The 27713-nt window shown below is 54.0% G+C and overlaps 1 protein-coding gene across 2 annotated transcripts in view; it reads right to left on the bottom strand.

Moving 5' to 3' along the window:
• Nucleotides 1-21043, bottom strand: part of WHRN (whirlin) — a 50984-nt gene extending 29941 nt beyond the window's left edge. For both annotated transcript variants that reach the window (XM_040531777.1, XM_040531776.1), the window contains exons 1-2: nucleotides 20383-21043; nucleotides 5795-6010 (exon numbers count right to left, since the gene is read on the bottom strand). In XM_040531777.1, coding sequence (XP_040387711.1) covers nucleotides 5795-6010; nucleotides 20383-20952 — 786 coding nt within the window. In that variant the 5' untranslated portion in view covers nucleotides 20953-21043. The remainder of the gene's footprint in view (nucleotides 1-5794; nucleotides 6011-20382) is intronic.
• Between the last annotated feature and the right edge of the window lie 6670 nt (nucleotides 21044-27713).

Below are 27713 nucleotides of genomic sequence, written 5' to 3' on the forward strand. Positions count from 1 at the left end.
CTCCTCAAGCCCATGCTGCAAGCATGGCCACGGGATGGGACGGAGGCTGTGGCACAGCTGCAGAGCATGGTCCAAGCTGTGCTACACGTGCCTGTGGCTACATAGCACTCACCTCCTCTCCTGTGCCTCACCAGGGCCGAGGCCAGCCCTAAGCTACCCCTGGACGTACAATGCGGCATTTGGAAGGTCAGGGACACAATTTTAATCACAATTTCAGCACTGAAACATCTGCCTCCTGCTGCTGCAGGAATTGAAGAAAAAAACCCACATAATCGATAAGGCGTTTGCTCTGAGTTGATTCTTGCATGGGATTTCTTTTCTCCGGGTTTTTGAAATTACCTGTTGACAGATCCAATTTTACCATTAGAAAAAGCACTTTCAGACAAGAATTGCTCTGCATCAGTACAATTCAGCGCACAGCTGCGTGACAGACTGAGGAGGTTTCACCCGTGCCGATAGCTATTTCCATGCCATTACTGCTAACACACGACAAAAACAACACTTAAGGGGGCTCGCGGGGCTCATCTCCCCTCCTGCTTATGGAGGGAACCCCACCGGCTCGTGTCTGGACACCGTGCCGAGGTGCGAGCCCACCTCCCATGGCTGAGCGGTGACACCTGGCGCAGGGGGACGGCCAAGCCAAAACAGCAGCACCACACGACGGTCTCCAGGCCGGGCCATCCGCCTGGCTGCTGTTGAGCCCCACTGGGGCTTGTAGTCCCCATGGCTTTGGGAACAAACATCACTTTTGGGTGTTGTTTCTGCTTAAAGTGCCTGAAGTAGCAAAGGACAGCACCCCAGCATGGGTTGACCTGAGGGCCGTGCTGAGGTGAGGCCTGCCAGGGCAGTGCGGCCCAAGGCAGAGGGATAACTTCTACCTCAGGGACCGAGGGACCAGCCACCCATGGCACATGCTCAATCTCCACAGAAAACCTGCAGGCAGGTGGGGAGGTGACTACGAGTCGGCAAGTAGCCTGCGCAGGCCTCTAGCCACAAACCCAGCAAGGTCAGAGCAGGCAAACAGCAGGAGAAGCAGGGAGCTGTGCTGCTCCGCGCTGAAAACGTCATCACAACCCAAGAGAAAGAAATCCGTCCTTATCTCTCCTGCATCTCTTATCCTTCATGCTCAAGTAGTCACCATTAGCCTCCCGAAAGCATTCAAGCCATGCAATGTTATCACAGATGTATTTTTTTCTTTTTGTTTTTTGCTTATTTTTTTTTGGTAACAAACATAGCTACTTTTGAATACAAAATTGCCTGGAGGTAAAGAGACCTTCTCATTCTCTTCTCTGAATATATTTTTCTTTCTTTTGCTGCACCAAAAGCATAAAGGAGTAAGCAGCTCCCTTGGCAATCAGCACATTAGAGCAACAATTCAGCTGATGAAATGGCATTTCTCGGGGAATTAGCAGTGCAACACTTGCAGAGCATTTCGTCTTCCTCCCAGCTGAGCAGCACCTATGAGTTTTTGCTGGCTGATGGTTTCCAAAGTGCTTTTACTGAAATAAGCTGTTGATCCCAGAAGTGCATCAATGACAATTCACAGCATAAGTGGTCTTTGCTGTTGTCAAAATCCCAACAGTCTGAGCCTGAACAGATCATAAACATTAACCTGTTCTGAAACATGGGGTGACCACTGCAAGCAGGTCCCACCTCCCCAGCAAGGAGTTTGCTTCCTCCATTGGGATGCTGCCAGGGGACTGTGTCCTGCCGCTGTGTCTGTCCTGGAGACGGACAGCTCCAGGAACGTCCTCTGAGCTCTGCAGCACTGCAAGCTCTTCATTTCAAACTAGCTACTGCCCGCCATCCCTGGCTACTTCACCTATGGGGAAGATGTGCACAGAGTGCACAACAAACCCACTCATTCTGGCTGCAGGGAAGGCTGCCTGTTTGTGACCACAGGAAACTAGTAATAGGGAAAACTTGGAAATACAGCCATCTCTTCAACCTGGCACAGACGACATGAACATGGACAGCATCAAGATTTGCAACAACTTGCACAACCACAGGTGCATACGTGCCAGCACCTCCTTCATCCCTCCGTTCCCATTAACTCTTGCACCCCTTGTGCCTTCTCCTGACATATTATTCATACTAGGTCAGGACTACACTGAGTGACTGACCCAGGTCTTAGCATCCACCTCCTATGCTTGTCCATTCAGAATAGCTCCTGACCCAAGCTGCGTTTTGGCCCAGAACCCCTGCCTGGAAAGGAGGGTGAAAGCAAAGTCAGTGGACAGCCCGCTGGTAGCTTCCCAAATCCCCAAAACAGTTCCCTTCATAGCCAAAAGCAACGGAATCCCAGCGTCCATACAAAGATCCGAAGCCAAGGGTGAGCAAAGCACCAGCAGTGCTGGCTGCCTTCTGTGCTACAGCCAAGCTCCCCGAGGAGGTGAGCCTGCCAGTGAGCTGAAAGCCCCCCCAACCTGGCCACACACCGCTGCAGCCCATCTGCTCCGTGCCTTCATCCACCGGCGGGTGCCCGCCGCGGGATGGCAGGCAGCCACGTGCCCGTCCCTCCGCCACCAGACAGATCGCTTACGCTGTCACACGCACGCCAACAGCAGCGGTTTCCATTTCAAGCCTTTTGATAATGAATGCTCCTGCCTGCAGATAAGCAAACTTGTTAAACTACGCTACAAAATCCATCCTTTCAGCAGGAACAGCAGCACTGGGGAGAAAGGTAGCCAGACAGGGATATCTCTATTGCCTGATGAATGCAGGACACCTCCAACCTCGAATTTAACCTTGCAAAAGCTGGAAACATCTCCTTAACCACGGCAGCACTGCAGGTTTACTGAAACGTAGCAAAGCATTAACAAAGTTCCTGGTGTAGGGCTGAAGCCTGATCTCTGCCCATTTTCCCAAACAGTGCCTGCTAGAACGCTTTTGCGTATGTGTTCCAGGACATTCAGATCGATTAGCAACAGGAGGGGGGGGGTGGAAAAACTCCACTAATCCCCAGCCTTTCCCTTAGGATGTAAAGCCATCCAGAAATCAAACAGCCCTCAGGGATACCTGTCAATTCCAGCTGACTGGGCTGAATTAACCAGGGATACGTTGCATTTATTTGCATGATATTTGTGAACAGAACAACCCAATTTATAACAGCAATATATAAACAAACACAAGTGGAAAAGAAAAAAAGCTAGAGGCAGACTGCTCCCCTGTTCTGGGGCATATTTTCATCTCTCAGTGGTGCACAGAAATGGCAGGACAAAACAACTCTGTAAATTCATGCCCTGAAGCACGCGTTCAGACCAATAACATGAAGTCACACCAAACAACCCCTCTCAAAGCCACCGGCCAGGTCAGGCTCTCCTTGCTGCCAGCCAGCCTTTGATCACGGTGGGGCTTGCTTTCACTGCCCCACATCACGTCTGGAGGAGCCGAGGAGCCAAAGGCCAGGCGCAAGCTGTGTTGGGCTCCCAGGACTGGAACACCACACAGCCCACAGCTGCTGGTAAAAGGAGGGTAACGTGGCCAGTGGGGCCCGGGGGGTCAGATGGGAACAGCAGTGGAAGCTGTGATGTGCCCCAGAGGAGCGATGCCAGGAGAAGGTGGAGTAGTGCCTGCTCTCATGGTCCAGCACTGCCCTCTGCATCAGCTCTTTACAAACCCATTTCTGTGAGCTTCAGACATTTTCTGCAATTGCAATTGACTCTTCCCAGTTAATAGAGGGGTGCTCATGCCCTGCCCTGGGATCAATGCGTGATCCTCCATTAGAAGGACTCCATTAGAAGGACTCAAAGGGCTGTCTGCTTGCCCAGACTGAGAGAAGGCAGTGCCAGGGAAGAACAAGCACAGATTTGGGAAAAGCCAGCAACAGCACCAGAGCACAGCTCAGAGCAAGGACAGCCTCTCCTGCACACCAAGGTCCTGCAGCCAGGCTGAGGCCAGGATGGTGCCACACTTGGAGCTGGGGGCCCTCGCACTTTGGGAGTGAGTTTGGGCAACAGCAGCCAAGCCATGGATGCTCTTAGAAGTTTAACGTGGCCTTCATTCAACTTGGCTTGAATTCCCTTCCGAAGCAAATGAAGCTACAGTAATTAAGGCTGGCTTAACTTGCAAAGTTCATTCATTTTCCTGTGTACCCCCAGGATACAGCTTTGGTGAGCTTGGGACCAGAGCAGCAAAGAGGAGGGTGCTTTGGTCCAACGGCAGCCCATGCAGCACCAACCCTGGCTGAGAGCCCCGCAGCACATCTCCCTGGAGATCAGACGCTTGGGAAGGGACTCGCACAGCAGCAGGCTTCTGAGCATCTCATGTTGTTACACAGCGAGCTGTAAAGGAACGATGTGCAGGAACACCTCCTACCTGCAGCTTCAAAGAGCCTCTGCGTGCTCTGCAGGGGCTGTATCAAGGTGACACGGAGTGGTAGGGGGTGGGAGACACCAGCAAGCCAGCAGCAGTTGCTCTTCTTAAAGTAAAAATAATGTGCCCTTCTCCCTTGTGGCCCACATGAATATTTCATCAGCAAACTGCCTCATCCTGAATTAGATTTTTCCCTCTCTGGCTGAGTTGGGAGGCCCCAGCTTACAGCTTTCCAGGCTGAGCTGAGGACATTTGGGGCAAACAATCAAAGCGCTGGGGGCAGCCAGAGTGATCTCAGGATAAGCAGAAGGAAATATGTCGAGGCTCCAGGTAACTCCATGCCTTTGGGCAGCAAGTGCCCCCACTCACTCGTATGACAGTACCTGGATGTCCCACGAACACCACAGAGGCGATACCATCTGCTGGCACGGGACAAACAGGTTCCCTATCCATCACTGCTGGGAGCAGCATCTGCCCCTCCAGCCCATGCCCCACTGCGAGGGCATCGAAGCGCTGTTCCTCCGCATCTGCAATGAGTCTCAAGGTCTCTCTGTGCACAAGAAGCACAAAGAAGAAGACAACTAAATCCCTGAGATGAGATATTGCACAGTGAACACAGTCAGGTGGCTTTGCTTATTATATGGCCTATCTCAAGGGATGATGGGCTCACAGTCAGAGAAGAGGACTGGGAATGAGACATGCTGATATGCTTTCTGTTCTGCCACAGGCCCCGCTGCAGTGGTCCACCACTGGCCAGATCCCGCCAGCTCCCCTGGGCACCAGTATGAAAACCATTCCCTTCCTGCTCCGTTTTCACTTGCCAGGGCTTTGCACGGGCACTGTCCAGGCCCCTCCTGGCTCTGCTCGCCTCTCCCCACGCAGAAAAAGAAAAGTATCTGTTTTATTTTATAGCGATTTTGGAAGCAGGTTTTTTTTTTTTTGTTTTTTTTTTACTTAGGCAAAAATGCCAAGACACCCAAGAAAGCCTGATGGAAACGTCTGAGGAAAGATCTGAAAGGCCAGCAGAAGGACAGTAATGCACACTGGGATCCAGCCCTCCGCACCCACAGGCCCTCCCGACCAGAACAGAGGGTCAGTCTCCCACTGACCATAGTAGCAGAGGGCCTCGAGCCAAAACAACAACCTGCTTGGGAAAAGCCTTACAATCAATTTCTCATTTAACTGTCCTGACAGCACTCTCACTGCCAGACAAGTCTGTGTCTGGACGGCGCCTCGCCTCCAGCTCAGGAAGGATTATGGGCTCAAGTTGTACTTGCATCAGACGGGACCAAAACCAATCCGTCTTGCCTCACACAGCTCCCCAGTGGAAACTGAAGGAAAGCTACAGACCCGGGGAGGAGAATGGGACACAGCATATTCTGCTATAAAGGCTACCCCAAGGGAAGCCAGAATATGGCACTCGCATGGTAACAGGTAACTGCGGACGGGCCTGCAGGGCCGTGGCTGCCCCCCTGCTCACCTTTTTCTCATCGCCCTCCTGCAGGAGCTGGAGGTGGCTCCTCTTCTCGCTGTCCTTGCGCAGCGAGCTGTTCTGGTGGTGCGGCAGGCCCAGCGGCGGGGACACGCTGCGGCCCTGCGGGTCCACCCAGGTGTAGATGTGGTTGGTGACATAGCCCCCGGGGATGCGGCCCACGGAGTGTACGGACAGGTTCAGCTTCTTGCAGCCTTTCAGGACCTGGAAGACAAGTCAAAGACAAGAGGGGGTTAATGCCCACGGAGGCAAAGGACGACCTGGCTCTGGGCTATGGAGTGACACGGCTTTGTCTTTCCTTGAGGGTGAAAGATCTCTGTTGGTGTTTGCAGCATGGCTTGAATGACTGAGCTACATGAAAAGCTAGTGAAAGATCTGGCATTTTTATATTCTCTTGAATTACAGCAGGACCCAGGCCATGTTGCTGCCAACAGAGGAAATGCTCTCTCCACCAGCCAGGGAAAGAGCAGCTGAAGCCGAGTCTAGGAGGCAGGCTGGGCCGTGACACGCCTAGGGGAAACCGCAGTGCGGACCCAATCCCACACTGAGCCTTTTCAGCAGCCTCAGACCGCGGTCAAAGCAGGACAGAGATCGTTGCTTGGGGAGAACAGCACTGTTGGTCCCCCCCAGCCTGGTCCCACACCCCATCCTGCCGTCAGTAGTAGGCACTGCTTGACAGCGCACCCAGAAATTTCGCCTCTCTTGCCATTTCGTTACCAGCTGCCCTCCCAGCACAAGCAGCCAATTAACGAGTACACTCATTAACAAACATATATAAATCTGTATAAGACAGCACGCACCAAGATGGCCTTGAGATCCAGATAAGGCCATTTGCAATTGCTCCTGTGACTCCCCAGCTTCCACTGCGAGGAGCTGACAAAGCTTTTATCAAAACACCATTAACATTACAGGAGTCCTCCCTGGAGACGGCTGTAAGTGCTGATCCCTTCTGAGGCCTCGGCAACATCAGCACTCAGGACCTGCTCTCATAAAGGAGCTGCTTTGTTTTCTTCCATACGTGCGTCCTTTCACTGAGGTGCCCCCGCAAGGTCTCCTCTCCCCACCGAGCAGAAGCTGCCGAGCAAAGATCGTGATGGGGAATAACAAATGCCAACAGCTCTTGGGGAAGGAGTAATATCGTCAGTAACGCCGGGCTGGCCGGGTCCCAGCTCTGACCTGGCACCGCTCCTGGTCCTCCCTGCCAGAGCGAGAGAGGATCCAGCTCGCCACTTCCCCGTTCAGCATCTCTGTCCCGCACCGCGGTTTGGCTGCCGGTCGGTCACACGCTCCCAAGGTCACCGCATGCCTGGAGAGCTGAAGCGAGGACCACAAAACCAGCAGCCCCAGCAGGACAAGTGCAGAGAGCTGCAACAGCCCGGGCTGCTTGCTGAGCCAGCCCAGATCCCTTTAGCTCCCTCGGACCCTGTAACACAGCCAGGGGTGCTGCATCGTCCCACGGCGAACTCATCATGCACCTCCCAGGCTACCTGGACCAGCAAGCTCTGCCACAGGTAGGTCAGCCTCTCTGAAGCAGACTGCGAGATTTAGCTAACTGATACGCACAGCCAATTAACCGGTCTTTCCAAAATAAGCAAACCAGGAGACAGATCCCTCCTTGTGGCTTCACTGGGCTCCATCCTGCCAGGGGTACTGCAGCTGCGTCCCTGCACTTTTACACCTTGCTTCTCACCATGCCAGCGGCAAGCACCGGGTTCCCCTGCCCCACCTCCGCGATGGGGACTTGTCCCAGCCCTGCCACCAGCTGTCCCCCTGTCCCAGCAAGCTCGCAGAGGCCAGGCTGGCTGGCTGAGAGCAGAGCAGCATGATACAGTGCTTCGGGGCACAGCTCAGCTTCCCAGCCCAAAGCCCCGCACACAGCCCTAGGACACCGCACCCATGAGCTGGGGGTGGCAGAGTGGTTCTCACCTGCCCTACAGCCACCAGTGCAGCGTGATCCCTGCTTTCTGTGGGGAGCTGCACCCCACCTCCTATCTCGTTGTTCATTCATTCAGACTGGAGCCATTTCTACGAAATCCTCTTTTATGTCTGAGTAATGCTGTTTACGTAACTAGGTACCGAGACGGCAAAACAGCACTGAGAGTCCCACGAGGAAAACCTCGTCTCTAAATGAGGCTGCAGCTCCTCATCAGGCACCAGCAAACAACGAGGACAACGTGATCGCACCAAACACACGGGGTGACCAAGCCATGTCCTGAGGGACACAGGATCCGGCCCCCGCTCCACCCAGGAACACCGGGTGACCCTATCCACTGATGCCCATGCTCCCACCCTTCTGCCCCTCTAAATGAAAGAGGGGGCTCTGCGTGCTCTGACCAGGGGCACTCCTCACCTGGGTGTTCATGCAGCGCCCCAAAGCCAGCAGCTGAACGTCGGTGCAGTTTAAGTAAGGAGCGAATGGAAATACCTCAAGAGCTGCGGCCAGGCCAGGCACACAAGCAGGGACCCCATTTCTTCCCTTCCTCAGAGCACCCATCCTGGCAGTGACACGGGAACCGAAAATAACCCCGGGGTTTGCACTACACAGCACAGGCACCAGGCATGGGAGAAGGCAGCAGGCGCAGGCAGGGCTCAGCACCAGGATGTGTCCCTAGCCCCAGGAGTTCCCATCCTGCCTGGGCTAATGTCATCCACCAAAAGCACAGGACAGCAGGGCTGTTCTCTGCAGACACAGCAAACTTTCCCATGATGAGAGGCCAGAAATTTACGAGGGACTTGTTATGTTTCTCTGCAGTTCGCTTGACAAGGCCACCAGGAGACGGGATCGCCGTCAGCGGGGAGATGTTTTATGCATAGGGGTGACGGCAGAGCGCCGCGGGGAGCGGAGCAGCTGCCGGGAGGCAGCAACACGGGTACAGGAGGAGCTGGCAGGAGAGGAGGGAGCCAGCAGAAGCTGGTGGTGCCGTTGGGATGCTGCTGCTGTCAGACCCCACGGAAGGAACGGTGGTGGCTGGGGCTACCATGTCATCCTCGGCAGGTTTCCAGGCATGAAGCAGCAAGGCTCACGCTTCCTCTCCCCGACGCTCGAACACTGCCTGGCTGTCGCAGAGGACCGCAGCTGCCCCGCTCAGCACCCAGACACCCCCATCCAGGGGCTCTATAATATAATAATTTGGTCCTACAAGCCCAGTGTGGTTTCTGCCCAAATACTGATGGAATTGCTCCATTTGTTCTTAACTTCACAGGCAAGGGGCTCCTAAGTTTTTGCCCTCTGCTAACAAAACCCTCCTCCCTCAGCTTTTACAGGCAACTCACCGCTCGCTTCCTTCAAGCTGCAGCATTACAGAGGGAAGTTAATTGCCAGAGACAGCAAATTAATCAGCCTCTTAGCACCAACAAATGCATCCTGTTACCTAGACTGGATCTTTAGTGCAACACAAACAACACTTCACTGCCAACGGCACCAACCCTCCTCCCTCCCTTGCCTAGAGGATGCTCAAGCACAGCTCTGAGATGCAGCTGGTGAAGCACAGTTGTAGCTGATTTACAAGAATAGATTTGACTCATGGTCATGCATCAGCTTGAAAAGACTTTATTTTTAATATAAGCCTGGGTTTGTACCAGCTCAGGGGGTAAATCCTTTGGCTGCGAGTACAAACAGCTAAAGGAATCTGCTTTTCCCCTCCACCAGGAGCACAGCCCCTGTTTGAGGGGGGCAGAGCAGGAGGTTGAGGAGCACAAGGTCTGCTCAGCACCACCTGCAACCTCCCTCGGGCCACCCGAGTCTTGTCAAACATCGCAGGGAGGTCAGCACAAACGGCTTCTCCAACGCAGTGACCGTTAAAGTCCATTTTGCTCAAACACTTGGGCCTCCAGGAAACTTCCTGTCCATAAGGCAGCCACTAGAGATTTAAACACAAGCTGGCGGGCTGTGAGCAGAGATGGGAAGCAGTGTTTTCCCCTCGGATGGCAGCACCACAGGTGTTCCATAAAGCACAGCAGGCAAAGGAACAAGATCTGGCATGAGCCTATATAACCTTGGCAGGCAGAGCTGCAAGATGAGGAATCATCAGGTGAGCCAAGTGGGAGAAGCTTCCATAGCACATCCAGAGACAGAAATCCCTACCAGCTGCTTTGTTGAGCTCCAAGGGAACAGAGCAGCTATCCATTTTCCTGCACAGGGAAAGTTTCTCCTCTTCACTCTCTTTTTATTTTTTTCTGGCTTTACCAAGGCTGGTTTCATCCTCTGGTTCGCACCAGTTCCCCTCCTGGTACCTGGGGAGATGAAACCCAGTACCCTTGGGAGAAACAGAGGAACAGTGATGCTCCCAGAGGCACAGGAGAGACCCCTGGAGCAGAACCTGCTGGGGGGCCATTCCCTGGAGGCACAGGGCCACATCAGATCAGGGCCCCAGATGGAAAGGGACTGTCTTGACACTGCACAGCCTGCGACTCACCTGGAGGTGAAGGGCTGAGGCCAGTTCCCATCCTACGTGCAAAGCCAACCCCACGCTGACACCAGGCTGTATCACAGCAGGGCTGTATCACTGCAGGGCTGCCAGGCAGCAGAGCTGAGCATTGCCACTGCCTTTTGCTATTTTCCATCCCGGTGCCTTGACTGGGAGCAGCCTTTAGTCTCTCCGTAAGGAGGCTGACACGTCTTCCCGTTTTGGAAAGAAAGCTGAGGCAGCCCCAGCAGCGAGTCCCCTCCAAGCTGCATAATCTGGATTTTCCACCCAGGCACCCAGGAAGGCTCTCACCATGCCTGGTGCAAGTGAGAGATGGGTGCCCGCCCCTGCTCCTCCCCATTTAGTCCCTTCAGCGCTGCAAACATACATGGCCAGGAGGCTCTCAGCAGCTTTCAGAGTCCAGAAGAAACGGTGATTTGACATCCCAAAGAAGTTTGCAGGTAATTTTCTCATCCACTGAGCATGATTACCAAGCACCTTTGGAAAGTTAGCAGCACAAGATAATTACTTTCCAGCTGTTCTTCAAATGGTTACAGAATGCTCTGGGAGAAGGCACCCACTAAAGGAGGCTCTAACCCCAGTGCTGGATCTGAAGAGGAACCCAAGTGACCACCCTAGCGGAGCATTTGCAGTGAGTTTCTTACAACACCACCTTGGTCCTGTCGATTTTTATTGCTTCAGCACTGAGATACGAGGTGGATTTAATGGGGCTGTTTATGCCAGCTGCTGCACCTCCACGGGCATTAGGGCCAAAGCAATGTAAAGTGCAGCCGGGACCCCTGCGGGCTGGCTGGGGGCTGCAGGGAGCTCCCACAGCGCCCCTGCTCCCCAGCTCAGGACACGGCGAGGTGCTGGAGCATCCCAGGGAAATGACTGCAGAATGAGAGCAAAATCTTGCTTCTAATAAAGGAAAGTGGAAATAGCTGGCATGGAAAGAAGAGTCATTTCAGGGGAGGTGAGCAGCTCAGCCTGGTGGCACAGGGGGCTCTGGGCTGAGCCAGGAGAGGAACCGAAGCTCCAGCACAGAGAAGCCAAGCGTGGGCATCCTTCTGCTGGAGCTTCAGCAGCCCCACCTGGAATCACGCTTTGCAGCCTTTGTTTTCCATCCACATTTCTTGCTGTAGCTGACATCAGGGACCTCTAAAGTCTCCTCACCTCCACCCTGCTGTCCCAGGATTGTTCTGTTTCATTTTAATTTCTTGGGGCTGGTGAGAAAAAGCCAGCTGATGATCTGGGATCAAAGGTGCTATTTACTCACAGACCATGCAGGCAGCTTCCTCAGCACATCTTTCCCCGCCATCACACAGGCATTTCAGCCAGCAGGGACAGTATCTATGGCAAAGGACAGGGTCCATTTTCCAGCTGGTCTTCCCGGATGTCCATCAATCAACAGGAATCATTTCTCATCCCTACCACACTGACTTCTCCCACCTTGTACCTCCTGCAATGTTACACAGGGTCCCAAAACCCCCCTCTGAGCAGGGTTTTTTCGACAGGCAAAGCTGCACCAGCCCCTTGGTGAAGGGGGCTTTATGACAGGTTTCCGTCATTGTACCTCCCCCACTTCAGCCTTCAGGCTGCTTGCCCCGTGCCTAGCAGCTGTTCCAACACCAAGTGCTTTGCCTTTCCCTGCTCCCCGGGTGCCACAGCGCTACCAAGCTGGCACAAGTCCCCTGACGTCAATTTTGCTGTCAGCCCTGCTCATAAGGCACAGCGAGGTCCTGGACCCCCCCCAGCATGAGGAGAGGGGCCACCAACAGCACGCAAGAGGGCCAGCGCCTGCCCATATGAACGAAGCTCTTGCCATAAACAGGTCACCCCAGCCCCCTGGGGCAGAGGGAAGAGCTCACCAGACCTGAGCTTGCACGTACCAGAGAAAGCGTGCGGCCCACGGACAGGCTCTGGATGGCAGCAATACAAAGGAGAACCTCTCCACCAAGTTTGTGCCCAGCGACTGCAGAGCTAACATCACAAAAATGAGCAGCACAATTCAGCCTGCAGGCTCTCGGGAAAGCATGCTATTCGATGGGCATACTAAACCTAACCCATTTACACTGGACCATTAAATAAAATAATTCCACCTCCTTAATCCCCTCTGCAGCATCAGGCAGCGCAGACTTTCCTTTCTTGAGCCGTTTCAGGGACCTGCACCACGCTGTTCGTGCTGCTGTGTTCTGCTCCAGGCTCAGACATTTGGCTCTGTCCCACCTATAATGCATTGGAAGAGCACGGTGTGAAAGCTTTAACACTGGCACCACAATGCACGAGCACACCTGCTAGAAGAGCTTAAGGAAATAATTCAACCGAATGTGGAGATCAGCGCCAAAACATTTAGCAGGGAAACAGTCACCAATTGCCTAGAAATATTATTAGAAAAAGCAAGTGCCAGAGAGAAGGGCAGACTGATTCCATACAGCCACTGATCCTCTGACAACACATTATTTAATTACCTATCAAACCCTTTGGGAGTGAGGTAGACTGCTTAAAATAAACAAAAAAAAAAAAAGGAAACACATCTCATGTACTCACTGCTATTACCTTTGGAAAAAACACACGATACAGCGTGTTCTTTGCTGAGACCTACTGACAGCTGCCACCCTCCCCGAAATCCGTCTGTGCCCAGCAAGTCTCACACTACTGAAGAATTTCCCCTTCCACCTTGAGAGTTTTCCCCTCGTTCTTTCCACTTGAAGGGAGCTGAAAGGCTTTGTAAAAGCATCTTCCAGACCTCCACCCCCCCCCCCCCAGTAGGAACACAGATGTCAGAAATGAATGGCAATTAATCACCAGCACTCTTCTGGCAGCCTGAATAAAATACACGTCTCGTACAGATACAGCCCACTCACTTACCTCCATCGCTAATGAAATGAGCAATCTATTCCAATTCACTCTCTTAGTGGGTAGATCAGTCTGAAACAAGCAGCATTAACCGGGAGCCATCCTCCCCCTTGCCGCAGCCACTTTCTTTTTGATAATAGACTCGCCGGGGCTGCTCGGCTTCTCGGGCTGCTCAGATAATGGGCATCCACGCACTCCCTCCATTTGCGAGCTGGAAAGGTCAGCGGGGAGGTTATCGATCACTGAAGTACCATACAATTTTGTACTAAGTCCAAAAAAAGTAAGGCAACAGGCTTGAGAGAGGAAAAAACCTGAAGGGGAGAGAAATGCAGAAGTACCACAGGATGGAGGCAGAGGGAGCTTTTAAAGCATGTAACAGCACCGTGGTGGGAGCAATTTGCAGAAGTTTGTCTAAAGGCTGTTTCCTGTGCTCCCCTGGGATGTGCCGTGGGATTTGGGTGGACCCAGGTAAGTTTTAAGCTCGGGGAGCCAGCAAGGCTGAGCAAAGCCACCTCGGTGCCAGTGGGAATGAAGAAGTTCCTGTGGCTGCAGGGCAGGACCGTGAGACCTTTTGCAGGGGACTGCTGGAGGTGTATTGGCAAAACGGTTCCTCTGCAGGCAGAAAGGACAGGGCAGGAGACGGCCCCAGCACCTTGCTCCAAGACTCGTCCTGCCTGCAGATGGCGAAGAGGCTGTTACAGCTGCAACTGCACGCCTTGGCTAACGCCAAGTTCACCAGGTGCTGTACAAATGCATAGGGAAGGACTGTCCCCCGCTGCAGACGGCAGCCTGTAGCTGTCAATAAGATGCTTTGGACCAAGCGCACGTCCTCACCTTGCCTGACAGAGCCCGGGGGAACGGCTTCAGCACTGAGGGGCCGGGAGGGCCTGCACCAACCTACCTGAAGGGCTGGTCCCCGCGCAGGGAGGGCGCGGGGCTGTGGCCAGCAGGGACGAAGGAAACTCGTGCAAGGGAGAGGTGACACAGGCAGGAGGAGAGCAAGTGAGGGACGGAGGGGAAGAGGAGGTACCCCAGATGGAGTACAGGAGGAGATGAACAAGAGAGGAAGGCAGGGGGTGACAGGCACAGGGATGGAGGTGCGAGATGGACGCCTCAGCAAGGCCAACAACTGCAGGAGGCCCGGTCCAGCCTCTCCCCCTCTGCCAAGGCAAAGGTGACAGCAGTTTGGTTTTCAAGCAGCAGTACTTATGCAAACGTATGCAAATGGATGCATAACTATGGTGACTGCACACATTTAGCCCCAGGGTGGCAGGAAGCCCATGGGAAGGTCAAATGAAATCTTAGCCCTGGGGACTTCTCAGTGACATCCCCTCCCTGCTTCAAGACAACAGACAGCTCTGTCACCTCCTGCCCCCTCAAAGCCGGTCACCGCCCAGCTCATCCCTCACACGAGTCCAGACAGCTTTAAAAGCAGCAAAAACTTCAGAGCTTTATTTCGATGTAAGCCTGGAAATCTGTCCTGTGCTTTCTGAAAAAAAAAAAAAAAAAAAGGATCAAAGCAACCCCTCCCTTCTGTTTTTGCCCTCTTCCCCCTCCACACCAAACAGCATTGAAGAAGCATTAAATATCACAAGAGCCACCAGCAAACCTAGCTATGGTTTGTTACCTGGTGAGAAGCTAACTTTGGAAGAATCTAGGTGGAGAAGTGAGCCAGACACTTGACCAAGCTCCAGAAGAAACGCGGGCAGTGCCTGCAGGAGGCCGGGGCCCGGCCCGCACGTCCCACCCCAGGGGCTCAGATGCGGTTTCTGGGTCCAGCAGCAAGAAGCCAGCAGGAGCTACAGGCTGCCCAGTCCCTGCTTCTGCACCTGCGACGGGAGAACTCACGGGGCACCCAGTCAGATGAAACCGAGACAAATCATTCCAGCAGATACGCTGTCAGTTTAGGAGAGGGGATTTAGAGCCCAATAACTCTCCGGGGAGACATGGCATTGAGGAAGGTGTCAAGAAAATCCATCATCTTCCCCGAGGCCAGAGGAAGTGAGTAAGAGAGATTTTAACTCCCCGGCTATGCTGCACACTAATGCTTTCATTTTCCTCTAACGGAGGCTGGAAGGAAAGGCAGGCTTTTATCCTTTGGGTTATCGTATCAATCTCTCCAGTGAGACAAAACTATTTATTTACAACAAGCACACTGAACACCATTTATACTCCGAGAACTCAAGGATGTCCTAGCAACGCTAACCCCGATGAACAAGCCGATGCCAAAACCAACACTATCGCCCTTGTGTTACGAAAGGAGCTATTAAGGACTTCATTCTAATCCTTTTCACCAGTACAATGCCATTTGATTTCATTAGGGCTGATTGTGATTTGCTGGTGGAACGGAGGGAAAGAGATGGCTAAGTTGCCACTGGGGGAACGCAGCGGCAGAGCAGCGAACGCAGCCCACCTCCAGCACAAGAGCCAAACCCCACCTCTGCAGGGCCAGAGGATGCCCTCCAAACACACACACCAATGCTACCCACCACGTTAATTGGACCAGCTCAATTAGTGCACAGTGACAGGCATCAATCCCCAGCCGGATGCTGGGTCCCAGGTGAGGCTGGACACTCGAGCCTGCCCCACGGTGTCACCGGCTCTGTCCATGCAGCGCTGGCTGCTCTGCGCTGTCACTGCCACGAGCACTTCCCTTTAAGGAGCAGGAGAACTCATTTAAAAGGCAGATGCCTCCGAGTCCAGGAGCGACCTCTTTCGAGTCCAGGAGCGACCTCTTTCCCGTCCCCTTTTTCCTTGGTAGGGATCCTGGTGACATTACACCTCCCACCCCCATCCTCCGAGCTCTGAGAGTTAAAATGGAAACCGCTTGCAGGACAGAGCAGCAGAGCAAACGCTTGCAGCACTGCACAACAGCTGCCTTCTGCCCTGCGGGGGCTTTTTCTGTGTGCAGTTCTGGGGGGTTCAGTTTCTAAGCAGGTCCAGAGACCGAGGAACAGGTTACTGCTTTAGCTATTGGGATAGAAGCCAGTCACATCCTTTTCTGTGCTCCAGATACCGGAGAGATCCCTTGGGAAAGGGAGAGGTTTCTAGCTCTGGATCAGTGACTTTAAAATACAGAGATAAGTAAGCAGGCATTTAAAGGAGCAAGCCTGACACTCTTACAGAACCAGGGCACCGACGTACTGCTCTTCCTCCCCACTCACCCTAACTGTGACCATCTGTGATGATCCACAACTCAGAGGGTTAAAAACCCAAGAAACAAACTGTGTTCGCTCCTACTAGCTGTTATAATTGCACATAAAGTACAGTGGTGATTACTGACTACAGCAAACAAGCAGTCTCGGATAACGATAATCAATTAATTGGGCATCACAAGAAGCACTGAAGTGAGATTTGCATTCTTGTAAGCTGCCTGGGAGGTAAAATTGTTGTAGATTTGCTTCCCAGGCTCAGGGCTGCACATCTCTGCCATCTCCCCAGGGTCTCAGCAGTGCCACGAGCGCCCCGTGCACAGCAGCTGGGCCTCCCTGCCTCCTGCGAGGTATCACGGCCACCGAGGAGACCACCTGGCTTGGCATCAAACAGCCAAATGAACAGAATTGGAATCTCCTTTTTATTATTTCTAAGCTCTCAAAGGACGAGATGGAAAGGCTGCTTTGGGAGGCACGAAAACCCCCAGCAGACAGACAGAAACTCACCGGGGGTTCAGCCTAAGACAGACAGAAGGACCGCAGAAGCACCATGCTACGGAGGACGGCTGCACACAAGTCAGCCCAGCTGCGGGGGTTTTTGTCAGGCTCCCCTGTTCATGCTAACAGCCGGGCAAACACAGAGAGACGAGGCAGGGCAAGCGGTCTGATGGCAAGAAGCAGAGCAGCTCGTGCAAGGCTCGCTGTAACTCATTAAGCCCAATCCTCAATCAGCAGTCAGTCATAAGGCTTCACACCCACACCTCTCCCCCTCCCAGAGTCTTTCAGGACATGAAAACCCACTGCAAAGCAACATAAATAAGGGGCTGGGGTAGAAAGGGGAGTGCGAGTTTAACACAAACCCCCAAGAAAAGGGTAAACACCTCCCTGTGTAGTGCTTTGATGGTCTAAAGCCACAGGCACCTGGACAAAACATTACAGCTTTATTAACACAAACTTTCAGCACGACTGCGTCGACATCATGTGTGTACTGCGGTAAGGCTGCTGAAAGCCAAGCGAGTTCTAAAAATATGACAGGTAATACAAACTTCTCCCCTTACACCATAATTCAAATTACGGTGATCTTTTTCTAAAGTGCACTCCTGAACGCCGGAATGATAGAGCTCTAATTGTAATGGAGTCGTTTAATTTTGGTTTGAATTAAACAGCACAAAGCAGCCAAGACATAAAACTCCACTACCAACATAAAGGTTAAGAAGCTGGTCATTAAGTGAATTGATTTGGAGTGCTTAGGTAATCTTGTCATTTAAGTTTAAAAAAAAAAAAAAAAAAGGAATTATAAATGTAATTTTCACTAAAAATATCTACAAGCCCCATTGCACTGGTCACAGGCCACTGGTCACTTTCCAGCCAGAGCAGCGCACAGCTCATTACTTCTGATTTCCTTGCCCAGCATCGTGGCAGTTTTCATTCAGTGCCACAGTTCCAATTTCGGTTTACACCTGAAAAATATAAAGCAGGAGATGAGAAACTGCTCTCACCCCTCGGGACAGTGCCTTTCTCCTGGAGAGGAGCACTGGACAAGGCTGGGGCACTCCTGCATTGCACATGTGCACAAGAGGAGGCAACTGAGCATCGCAATTTGTGAGATGAATGCTCCGATCGCCCTGTGAGCGCACTTACCAGATTTCATGAGCAAGATGGTACTTCGGGGGTACTCACTGCTCCGCCTCACTGCCGGGCATCCCCAAGCACCCCAGCGGGCAGAAAGCTGATTTCTGGCTCCGTAACTCTGGCTGGGGGAGGACAACGTGCCCGGAGCAGCCCAGGGCAGCAGCGGGAGGGCTGGAGGGCAGAAGGAGCCTTCCTGGTCTCTGCAGCCATCTCACGCCCTGCAGAACAGCTTTGACAACTTCTCCCACAACACCACGTTCTGCATACTCTGAATAACAAGGCTGCCACAGGCGGACAGCTCCTTGCCGCAGGACAGTCAAGATGGAAATGCAGTAGAGGAACGGGCTCCTTTTCAGGCAGAGCCAGACCTTCGCTGCCCACAGAGCCAGGAGCCGTGCTTTCCCCAGGCAGCTCCCGATGGACGAGGCGTTCACCACATTTGGTCCAAGGCAGGCAGACAGCATTCGGGAGACCCAGCTATGCAGCTGAGGCTTTGCATTAGGAAAGCCTCCGCTCACCTTTTTTCACCCTCTGAATCTGATCCCAGGACCAAACCCAGCCCAGTTTCACCAACACTTTCCTTTCCACGGATCCAGTACAGAGCAGACCAACAGGCACCAGCAAGGACACCAGAGCACCAGGGCAAAGTTTGCTCTGGTCTCACAGACCAGAAGGCAGCCAGGGGACTCTGTGAAGCTGCTAACACCGGTATCGAGGCTGAGCTGAGGTCCTGGTGTCCAGGGAAAGCAAACCACACAGGTTCTGCCCCCCTGTACACCACCACCTCCCTCTAAAGAGGCAGACACCCTGCTCCGCATCCAAACGCGGGCATTTGTACCTCAACCCCAAGGAAGCCCTCCAAGGACAGCCTTTTAGCATCGCTGGTAGCAGTCTCCTCTTCATCCCCCCCCTCCACAAGAGGCAGCAAGGACAAATTAGCATTTGCTTCATTCTAAAGCCCCCCAAGAACTATTACAGCAGTATTGTAAATCACGCTGCGGCTCTTCCCACCACCATGAGCGGTCAGAGCACCCTCGTGGCATGCGGCAGGAGCCCTACAAGATGCCAGCACAGCCGGGTGAGTGACAAGACTGTAGCTTAAAGAAGTTCAACTCACGAGCAGACAATTTCTAAGCTTCTCTTTATATCAAAAATCACACTGGCAAAATATAGCTCTTGTCACAGAGCAGCCCCTTGGCAAATTGCATCCTACAGGAATTACTTCTGTGCAGGAAGCACTTATTTCACACAATGCTAATAGAGCCTAATTCAGAGTCTAAAAGGGAGTACATTGTATTAGAGAACAAACTGAAAGTTATTACATGAATTACCCAGCACCGTGGGTTGAGTTGGAGGTGAAGTCATTTAACAGAGGAGAATTCCTGACACCTGGCTTCCACCCATCCCATCCCTGCACACAAAGTACGTGGCTTTTGCAACCTTAAGAGGACAAACTTCCAGAAACTTACACCCTATCACTAGAACAAAAAAGCAGTGAAAGAGAGAATTCCCGCAAACCTCTCCTCCAGCCCCAGGACTGCCCAGGACTCGCTGCCAGGCTGGAAGCCATGCCCTTGCCCGGGGCACGGACTTAAAGCCCGTGTGGGGAGCAGGCAGGCTGGCTGTGTAAGGCACGGCTCAGAGCCGCACGAGATTAACGCACAGCTGGAGAAAGACGCCACGCGAAGCGGGCTGCGAACAGCAGTGCCTTAGCTCATTACGGAGGAATTAAAGCCCAAGCAGCCACAGAGCAGCCCCGTCGCCCATCCACCTGCTCTCCGCACGCTGCCCGCAGACCCCAGCCCTAAGGGTCGGCTCCCCAGCTCCGCAGGTTTCCTGTGCCACGGGAACGCCGCGAGCCGAGCCCCGCAGCCCAGCCACCAGATCACGGCTACGGCATCAGGGAAGGGCTCGGGTCACTTACAGATGGATCAAACCCCAAAATAGCGCCGGGTCAGCCCCCCGGCTGCCTGCCCCCCACCTACCTGCACACAGGGGCTTTTGCCTGAGGCGCCCTGGCTGTGCAAAGAGACAGAAGAGAGCCGGGGGCACCTCAGCTGCGTACCTGCGCCCCAGGACCTGCACTACAGGGCCACTTCTGGCTTCGGCACTTCCATCCCCTGATCTTGATGGGGGAGATGAGTTCCTTGGTTTCCCCGTGCCTCAGTTTCCCCACCTCTGGGAGCAGGCGGCACAGTTTGCTGGCAGATTACACACCTTAAAGCCGAACTCTTGTGCCCAGGACCAGCACCCCTGGACCAGTTCTGGCTCTGGCACTCGCCCCTGCTCCTGAGAGGGGGGGGGAGATGAGCTCCTTGGTTTCCCCGTGCCTCAGTTTCCCCACTTTTGGGAGCGGGCAGCACGGTTTAGGGGCAGATTACACACCTTAAAGCCCAGCTCCTGTGGAAACGAGCAGCACCACAAGCCACAGGAGATGAGGGGGGGTCCCCGAGGGGACCAAGAGGACCACCCCGCGCCGCCACCCCCCCCCCTCCGGCCACGGGGCAGAGCCCGAAGGCGGCGTTACCTTGACGGCCTCGGCGTGGGTCGCCCTGTCGAGGGGCTTGCCGTTGACCCCCAGGATCTGGTCGCCGACACGTAGCCCCTCCCGCTCGGCCAGCGAGCCGGGCTCCACCAGGGACACGAAGATGCCGACGCCGTGCTCGGCGCCGCCGCGGATGCTGAAGCCCAGCCCCTGGTGGGCTTTGCTCCGCCGCAGGCTGACCTGGCGGAGCTCCCCGGGGGGCTGCGGCGGGGGGGGCGGCAGGTAGGGCCCCTCGGCCGTGTACTGGTCGAAGAGCAGCTGGTCGGAGCGCGGCAGGACGAGGCGCAGCAGCGGCAGGAGCTGCCGGCGGCGGGGCCCGTCGAGGAGGGCTCGCAGGGAGCGCACCAGGTCGCAGACGTTGCGGCGGCCGTGGTAGGCGTTGAGGCACAGCACGAAGCGCTCCCGCTCCGCCTCGCTCAGCAGCGCCGTCAGCGCCTGGTGCAGCCGCCGCACGTTGGACGACAGCGGCCGGGGGGCAGCCGGAGCCGGCCCCGCCGAGCCCGACGACGACGACGAGGAGCGCAGCGACGCCGAGTCCGGCTCCGAGCTCATGGCGCCGCCGCGGGCGCCGCCGGGATTCGAACCCGCGGCCCCCGGGGCTCCGAGCCCGGCCCGCAGCCGGCCCCGCGCCGCTCCACCTGGCCGCCCGCTCCCCCAGGAAGTGACGTGCCCGCGCGTTGCTAGGAGACGGCTTATACAGAGCCGGGCCGCGCCCCCCCCTCCCCCCCAGCCTAGGCCCCGCCCCCGCCGAGCGGCAATTAGCGAGGCGCTAATTAACGCCCCCCCCCCCCAGCACACACCGCCATCACCAGCCCGAACCGGGGGGGGGGGCGCGGGGCGGCTGCAGAGGGGTTATGGCACTCTGGGACCGGGCTGAGGCCTGCGCACAGCTCATCACACGGATGGGCCGCGCAGCCAGCCCCTGCCTGAGGGAGGATGGAGGGAGGCCGAAGGGGAGGCAGGGAGCCTGGAGGGGAGTCCCGTCGCCTCCCCAGCCCGCTCCCCTCCGTCCCTCCCAGGGCTGGAGCATGTCGAGCAGATCAGCTTGCAGCCCCACAGGGCCGGCCGGCCTCCAGCCCGCCGTGACCCCGTTATCTGACCCGCCCGGCGGTTTTTTCCATTGCCCGGCACGCCAGGTGGAATGGCGGCCGGTTGTAGATAATAGCGGGAATTCACCTGTTTGGCTGTGATTCGGTGGGGAGCTGCAGTTGTTGTGGTTTAGGCACACGTCAGTGCGATTTAGGCAAGTGCTCCACGGAACGGGGATGGACTGGCTTTTTGGCTGGTACTGGAGCAATTCACGAAGCCAGGCTTCAAGTCAAACCCAAACTCACCACACCTAAACACCCTTCTGCTAGCTCGGGTAAACCCGACCAAGACATAATTCAGCTCATGGACAGCATTTAGCAAGTAGCAGCCAGGTAAGCCCCACAGCACCGTTCCATGAGGGATCCCCAGATGCAGCCACAGCGATCGAGAAGCCAGCAGGGCCACGGGCAGCCAGATTGCAGATCACAGCACAGACCTGCAGGATTTAGGGGAGCACAGGACTTTGCCTCACACCTAGCCACCCACTTTTCTACTTCCACATCAGCCAGTTTGGGCTGTTAGCTTCCTCACCAGTTTGGGCTGTTAGCTTTCAGGGAGAACTGGCTTTATGTGTGTCTAGAAAGCCTAGCGAGAAACTTATCTCCTTGCCACCCAGCTATGCTGGGACAGAACACGAAAGCCAGCAGAGCTGCAGGTTCCCCAGCACCAGGAGCGCCAGAACCATCACCTGGCTACAGCTGAGCTTTGCCTTTTGCAGTTACTCGCTGCCAGACAGCAGAATGCCCAGAGGGTGGAAACCTGGCACATTCTTCCCATCGAATACCCTTCAGATCCAAAAGTGATCCTTCAAGATTAGAAGTCAGTGCAGAAATCCAAAGACTGCTTTTCCGGTTGCTAGATAAGTTATATCTTACTACCTGAGATCTTAGCTTCTTTCACATCTCTGAAGCAAAAACATTTCTCATCTCATCCATATGAAATCTTTCTATCTTTGCTGAAGTGCCTTCTATCCGCTGCAGTCAAGGAGGATTAAACCTAATTTATCAGACGCATCTTGATAGCAATAGAATTCATTTTGTTCATGGATATGATCGAAAAGCTGTAACAGCTGCATTACAAGTAGTTTTATGTATTAAAGCTTTGTTGGAGCTTTCAATGCCTCCTATAAAACAAGACCAAACAAAGCAGATTGGTAATTGAAATTCGGGTTCTAACTGTGGGTGATAAATAAGCAGATGGAACAGTCAACATTGCTGGGAAAAAAAGGGGCAATATATGACAAAGTGAGTAAAAACAAAAATACGCCCACATCAGCCAACCAAAATGCAAAGGGCAAACAAGAGATTTCATGTCTTCACATTGCATGTAAACAATTTTAATTTTAGTAAACCCCTTGAAGACTGCTATTTAAAGTGCTGTGACTCTCACTAGCACAGTATCTGAGCATCTCCAAATTTTTTTTATTTATTTTTTTTAATCCTACAAGAAGCTACCGAGGACACTGACATGAGCCGACGCAGAAAGAGCAGCCCTGCAGCGCGCTAGCCCCAGTCTGGAGCAGCCCATCCAGGTCTTCCCCGGCAGCGTCAGAACCACAGCCACCGCTGGGATTCAATGACCCAACGCTCCCCAGTGGTGGAATTTGGCCCTGATCTTTTGACTGCTACTATTGAAGCTGTCACAGAGGCAGTTTCCCAACTGCAGACAAGCTGAACCCAATGCTATCCCCCAGAAGCACACGCAAAGTCAAGAGGAGGAGCTGTGCTTGGGAAGAATTCTGTTTTCTTGCTGCTGTGAGGGTTCTGCTGGGGGAGGCTGCTCGTCCCTGGGATGCCCCATTCAGCTGCTGGTAGACATAGGACATCTCCGAGGCACCCCTTTGGAGCAGGGCTGGATGCGACACCTCGACACCTCTTCTAGTTCTGCTTACAGCTGCTCCCAAAACACCTGCAACATTTTATTGCCAGATGTTCTTCAGATTGAGGTTATTCACACACTGTGCGAGTCAGGTCTTCACCTTGTACCGTCCAACCAGGGGCCCCCACTGCTTTTCCTTGGGAAGGGGATTGAGATCTTCTCAAAGACCCTCAGCTTTGAAGCGAGGCTGATTAATTTCTAGAGGCTTTATCCTCTCCACTGCTTTAAGCACTTAAGCCGTACAGTTGAGGGCAGCACACAGCTTTGGACCAGAGAGGAAAAGGGGCTCATCCTGCCCTTAGGCACAGGAGCGTTCCCACACCCGGGCAAAACCTCTCAGAGCTCTCAGCAGGAGTAAAGCTGCTGAGCAAGGGCCCCACAGCTGCAGGGAACAGCGGCTCGCAGTGCCCTGGCAGGGCTGCTCAGCAAAACGGGCCAGCTTCTCACCACCATAAATCAGAACAGTCCTTTTGGAAAGAAAAGAGCTCTGCCAGCTGGATATTCGGCAGCAGGTGCTCAGGATGGAAAGTTAATGCCATTTACAAACAGCATTATTCTGCAAACACTCAGGGAAGTCGTCCTTTGGAGCTGAGATCTGTGAGGGCTGGAAGAGTCCACGTTCAGTCCTGACTCAGCTGGAGCTTCGGTAGCCAGAGGGGCTTGTGCAGACACCAGGAAGGAAACCACAGCACCTGCACGTTCCCCTCAGCTCCGTTACAGTCACTGCATGCAGCACAGCTCAACTCAAACAGCATTTCAGATCCACCACCTAGCTTGTGCAGCAGGGTACCTCAGGGCTAGCGAGAGCTGAAAAGGTGTTGTTTTCTTTTTTAAATCATCCCCGCAGCACAAAACAATCCAACGCATTTGCTAAGTGCCAGATGAATAAATTGCCTAACCTTTCCACTTTAATCCATTGTAATCACTTTCCAGCACACTCTGAAAAGTGAGCTCCGTGTTTCCAGAGCAGCTGTGCTCCTAATTAAAAGGCAGTGTAGCAAGAAGATGGGGAAACTTATTTCTGGTTGGAAATCCCTTGCTGCAGAGCTGGAGGATTGGGCTGAACTGTGAGAAGGGCCTGGAGGAAGCAGAGGCTCCCTGTGCTGCTTGGGAGCGGTAGGAGACGGCGGCACTCGGGGCTGCCTCTTGGTTAAATCCCCGTTCAGCAGATGGGCTCCCAATCCTCTGTCCCTGGGCGCCTGGACTGGTCTGCACGGCTTGAGCATGTGCTTTCCTCAGCACGGATGAGAATCAGCTGAGTGCCGCAGTTCAGCGGGCAACAGAAACAGCCAACGCAGAGGATAAAGCATCATCGGGGGTTTTTAGCAGGTCCCAGGCACTGCGGGTTCCAGCAGCATCTCACTGTTCGTTTTGCTTTGCAGGAAGGCTGGGCGCAGCACAATCCAGGCAGAAGTTCCTCACCACGCCGGGTGCTACGTGAACAGCAGAGACGCGTGCTCCGTCGCTTCAGCTCCAGGTGTAACAGGCAGAAGTCACATTTAAAGCAAAGCTCGAGGAGCGGTGAGAAATCATCATTTCAAGGGGCATTTTCTGAGCCCTGAGTTACGAGCACAAGTGTAATCCACTCACAACAGGACTGTTTCCAAGTTATCGGCGCTGCCGTGCTTAATCAGATGAAGTTCAATTTGACGTGCTCCAGCCAACGGCAGATGCTAAGAGCAAGGTTCAGGCAGGCAGAGGGGCAGGAAACTCAGACGCCTGTTAAACCCTTCTGAGGCTGCATACCTAGAAATCCATATGCTCGCATTGCTCAGTGCCACACTGAGACTGCTATGAGCAAATCCAGCCCAAAACAAATTTGGTTGGGTGGGAATCTCATTGTTCCCCATTACGCAGCAGATCAGAGGCAAGTATTTTTGCTCCAGACCACCAAGACACTGTTTCCACAGGATGATTTTTAGATACTGCCTACATTAAAGAGTTAACCAAAGAGCAATAGCTTCACCTATGTTACCAGACATGCTTTTGTTTCAGTGCTGTTGGAATGCTTTCACACCCATTAAATCCCATTTCACACCCCTCTCAATCCCGTTGCATGTGAGCTGTGGCACTTACAGCAGTCGCTGTGGCTGGAGGGCACCAAACGCACTTGGGGGGAGCGCAGCCCCTTCCCGAGGGGGTCCCTAAATGCACCTGACGGTTTCAGAGCTGGCCTGAGCACCGCAGAGCTCGTTGGTATGAGCTCAGCCTCCCAGCAGATGGGAATTTCAGGGGGCTTCACTCACACTGAGAATTAATGAACCCACACAGAGCTAATCTAATTTGAATAAATTTATCTAATTTGAATAAATTTATCCCAGTCTGCTGCTTGTGAAAGCCTGTCAGTCTCCTGGGCCCACCTTGCACTCCTCGGGCCCACCTCCCCACCACCTTTGCTGCGGTGCTGGAAGTCCCAGCGGGCTGCACTGCTGCACTCCGTCCCTTGCAGCTTTGCTCCGGGAGCACCGCTCAGCCCAGCAAGCCGGGGAACTCGGCTCCAAGGGCCGGTCACACAGATGTGGGGGAGCAAACGTGCCAGGGAGGAAGGGAGCGATTCCCCACAGCTGCTCACTAGGAGCAAACGCAGCAAGTCACGGGGGAGCAATGCTCTCCCGGCTGCTGTGACCACCCTGAAACAACACCAGAGCGTCAGGCCGTTCTCTCTTCCTGGGGAATTTCCCCCACACCAGAGATTTTGCACCCCTGAGGGTTTTGCTTCCCACTCAGCCGTTGTCACAGAGCTATGGGGCTGAGATGTTTGCCTTGGGAGCTTGGAGGTGAGCAAACCCTGAGAGGATTTGTCACATCCTGGTGAGGATGGGTGGCACGGTGATTCTTCCTCTTAGTAATAGGGTCACAGTCCTCATCAGAAGCACCTGTGCTTCCTTCTGCAGCCTACAGAACCACCTCTGGCTGGCTGGAGAGGGATGCTCTGTTATTACAACACTGCAAGAAGACAATGAAAAGAACAGAAAAGGTTAATGAGGTACTAATCACTATTGATTAGTAGTATATAAGGCAATAAATACCTACTGCCGCTGATTAAATGCAGCAGGGCAAAGGCATTTCAATCACATCAGTCATTTTATTTTCTTTTACAAAATTAATCCCGCGCCATCAGGGGCAATGCTGAGAGGTGCCAGAGGACCGTGGCTGACTGAGCAGCTCCCAGCACCCACCACAGCTCAGCACCAAACCTCACCAAAAAGGCCGTGGGGGGGAACGAGGAGCATAGAGGGATATGAAAAAAAGCCAGGGCAAGGCTGAAGCCTGGCTCCTGTCCCTGCAGGCTTTTATTTGCCTCCAGCCTGGTGGTGCCACCAGCGATTAAACAGCACGGTCCCCGTCTCCAGTGCAGGGAACAGGCATGGGCACCTCGGGAGAGCGCAGCCCTCGCTGTGCCTTGGCGTACAGCACCACGGCCAGCTGCAGTGGCTGGAGCACAGGCACCCAGCTGCAGCAGGGCTCCGCACCACGAAGGAGCTTGCCAGAGCTCACAGACCGCGCTGCAAAAGACTTCAGAGAGAGTAACTCATCCTGAGTTTGCCTTTGCTCAGCACAGCCACGTTTGGCCACACACCCCGTCGTTTCTAATGGTCCCCTTATCTGAAGTCTCTGCAGCCTCACCTCCACCATATTTGCTCCCACAACAGCCCCTGCGGAGATGCCTGCGCTGTCTCGGTGAGGAACGAGCACCCACATTTCTTCAGAAAGGTCAAACAGCTGACAAGCTGACTTCTGGGACTCAGCTGAGCATCCTCCCTCCACTAAATGGTCAGGCTTTGTGAAGGTTTTCCCCCAAACCCATTTTCTTATAGAAATTATGCATTTGGGGGAAGCAAATATTGTTTTTGGAGGGGAAAAAAATAGCTGTTCAGGATGCTGAAAGTTCTCCTAAAGTGAGAAACAGCCAATAGAGCATAAAAAAGCCTCTAAGCTGTCGTCACATTTCTGAAACTCTCCAGAACAGAAGTGGTTGCTCAGATCTCTCTAGGAGCCAAGATGAGAGAAGCCCGCACAGCCAGGCGAAGGCGCTGCCCGGCAGCCCCGAGGCACAACGGAGGCAGCGCTGGGCTGGGCAAATGTGCAGGGCTCTCGCGGGGCACTTCTGCCTGCGCTGGACAGGCGAGCGGCTCGGCTGCTGGCAGAGGACGAGGCTAATTACGGCTGTGATCCCCTGACTCACACACAGTAAAGCCCACGGATACATCTCTAATGCTCCTAAATCGTACTCATTAGCAGAGGCAGCAGAGACGAGACAAGCACGTTATGTCATCATTTAAATCCCGCCGCATCTCCCCAGTGACTGATTACATTTTGGAGTATTTGTTCTCTTCCCCCGTGGA

Source organism: Cygnus olor, chromosome 19, assembly GCF_009769625.2.
Source record: "Cygnus olor isolate bCygOlo1 chromosome 19, bCygOlo1.pri.v2, whole genome shotgun sequence".
Taxonomy (NCBI): domain Eukaryota; kingdom Metazoa; phylum Chordata; class Aves; order Anseriformes; family Anatidae; genus Cygnus; species Cygnus olor.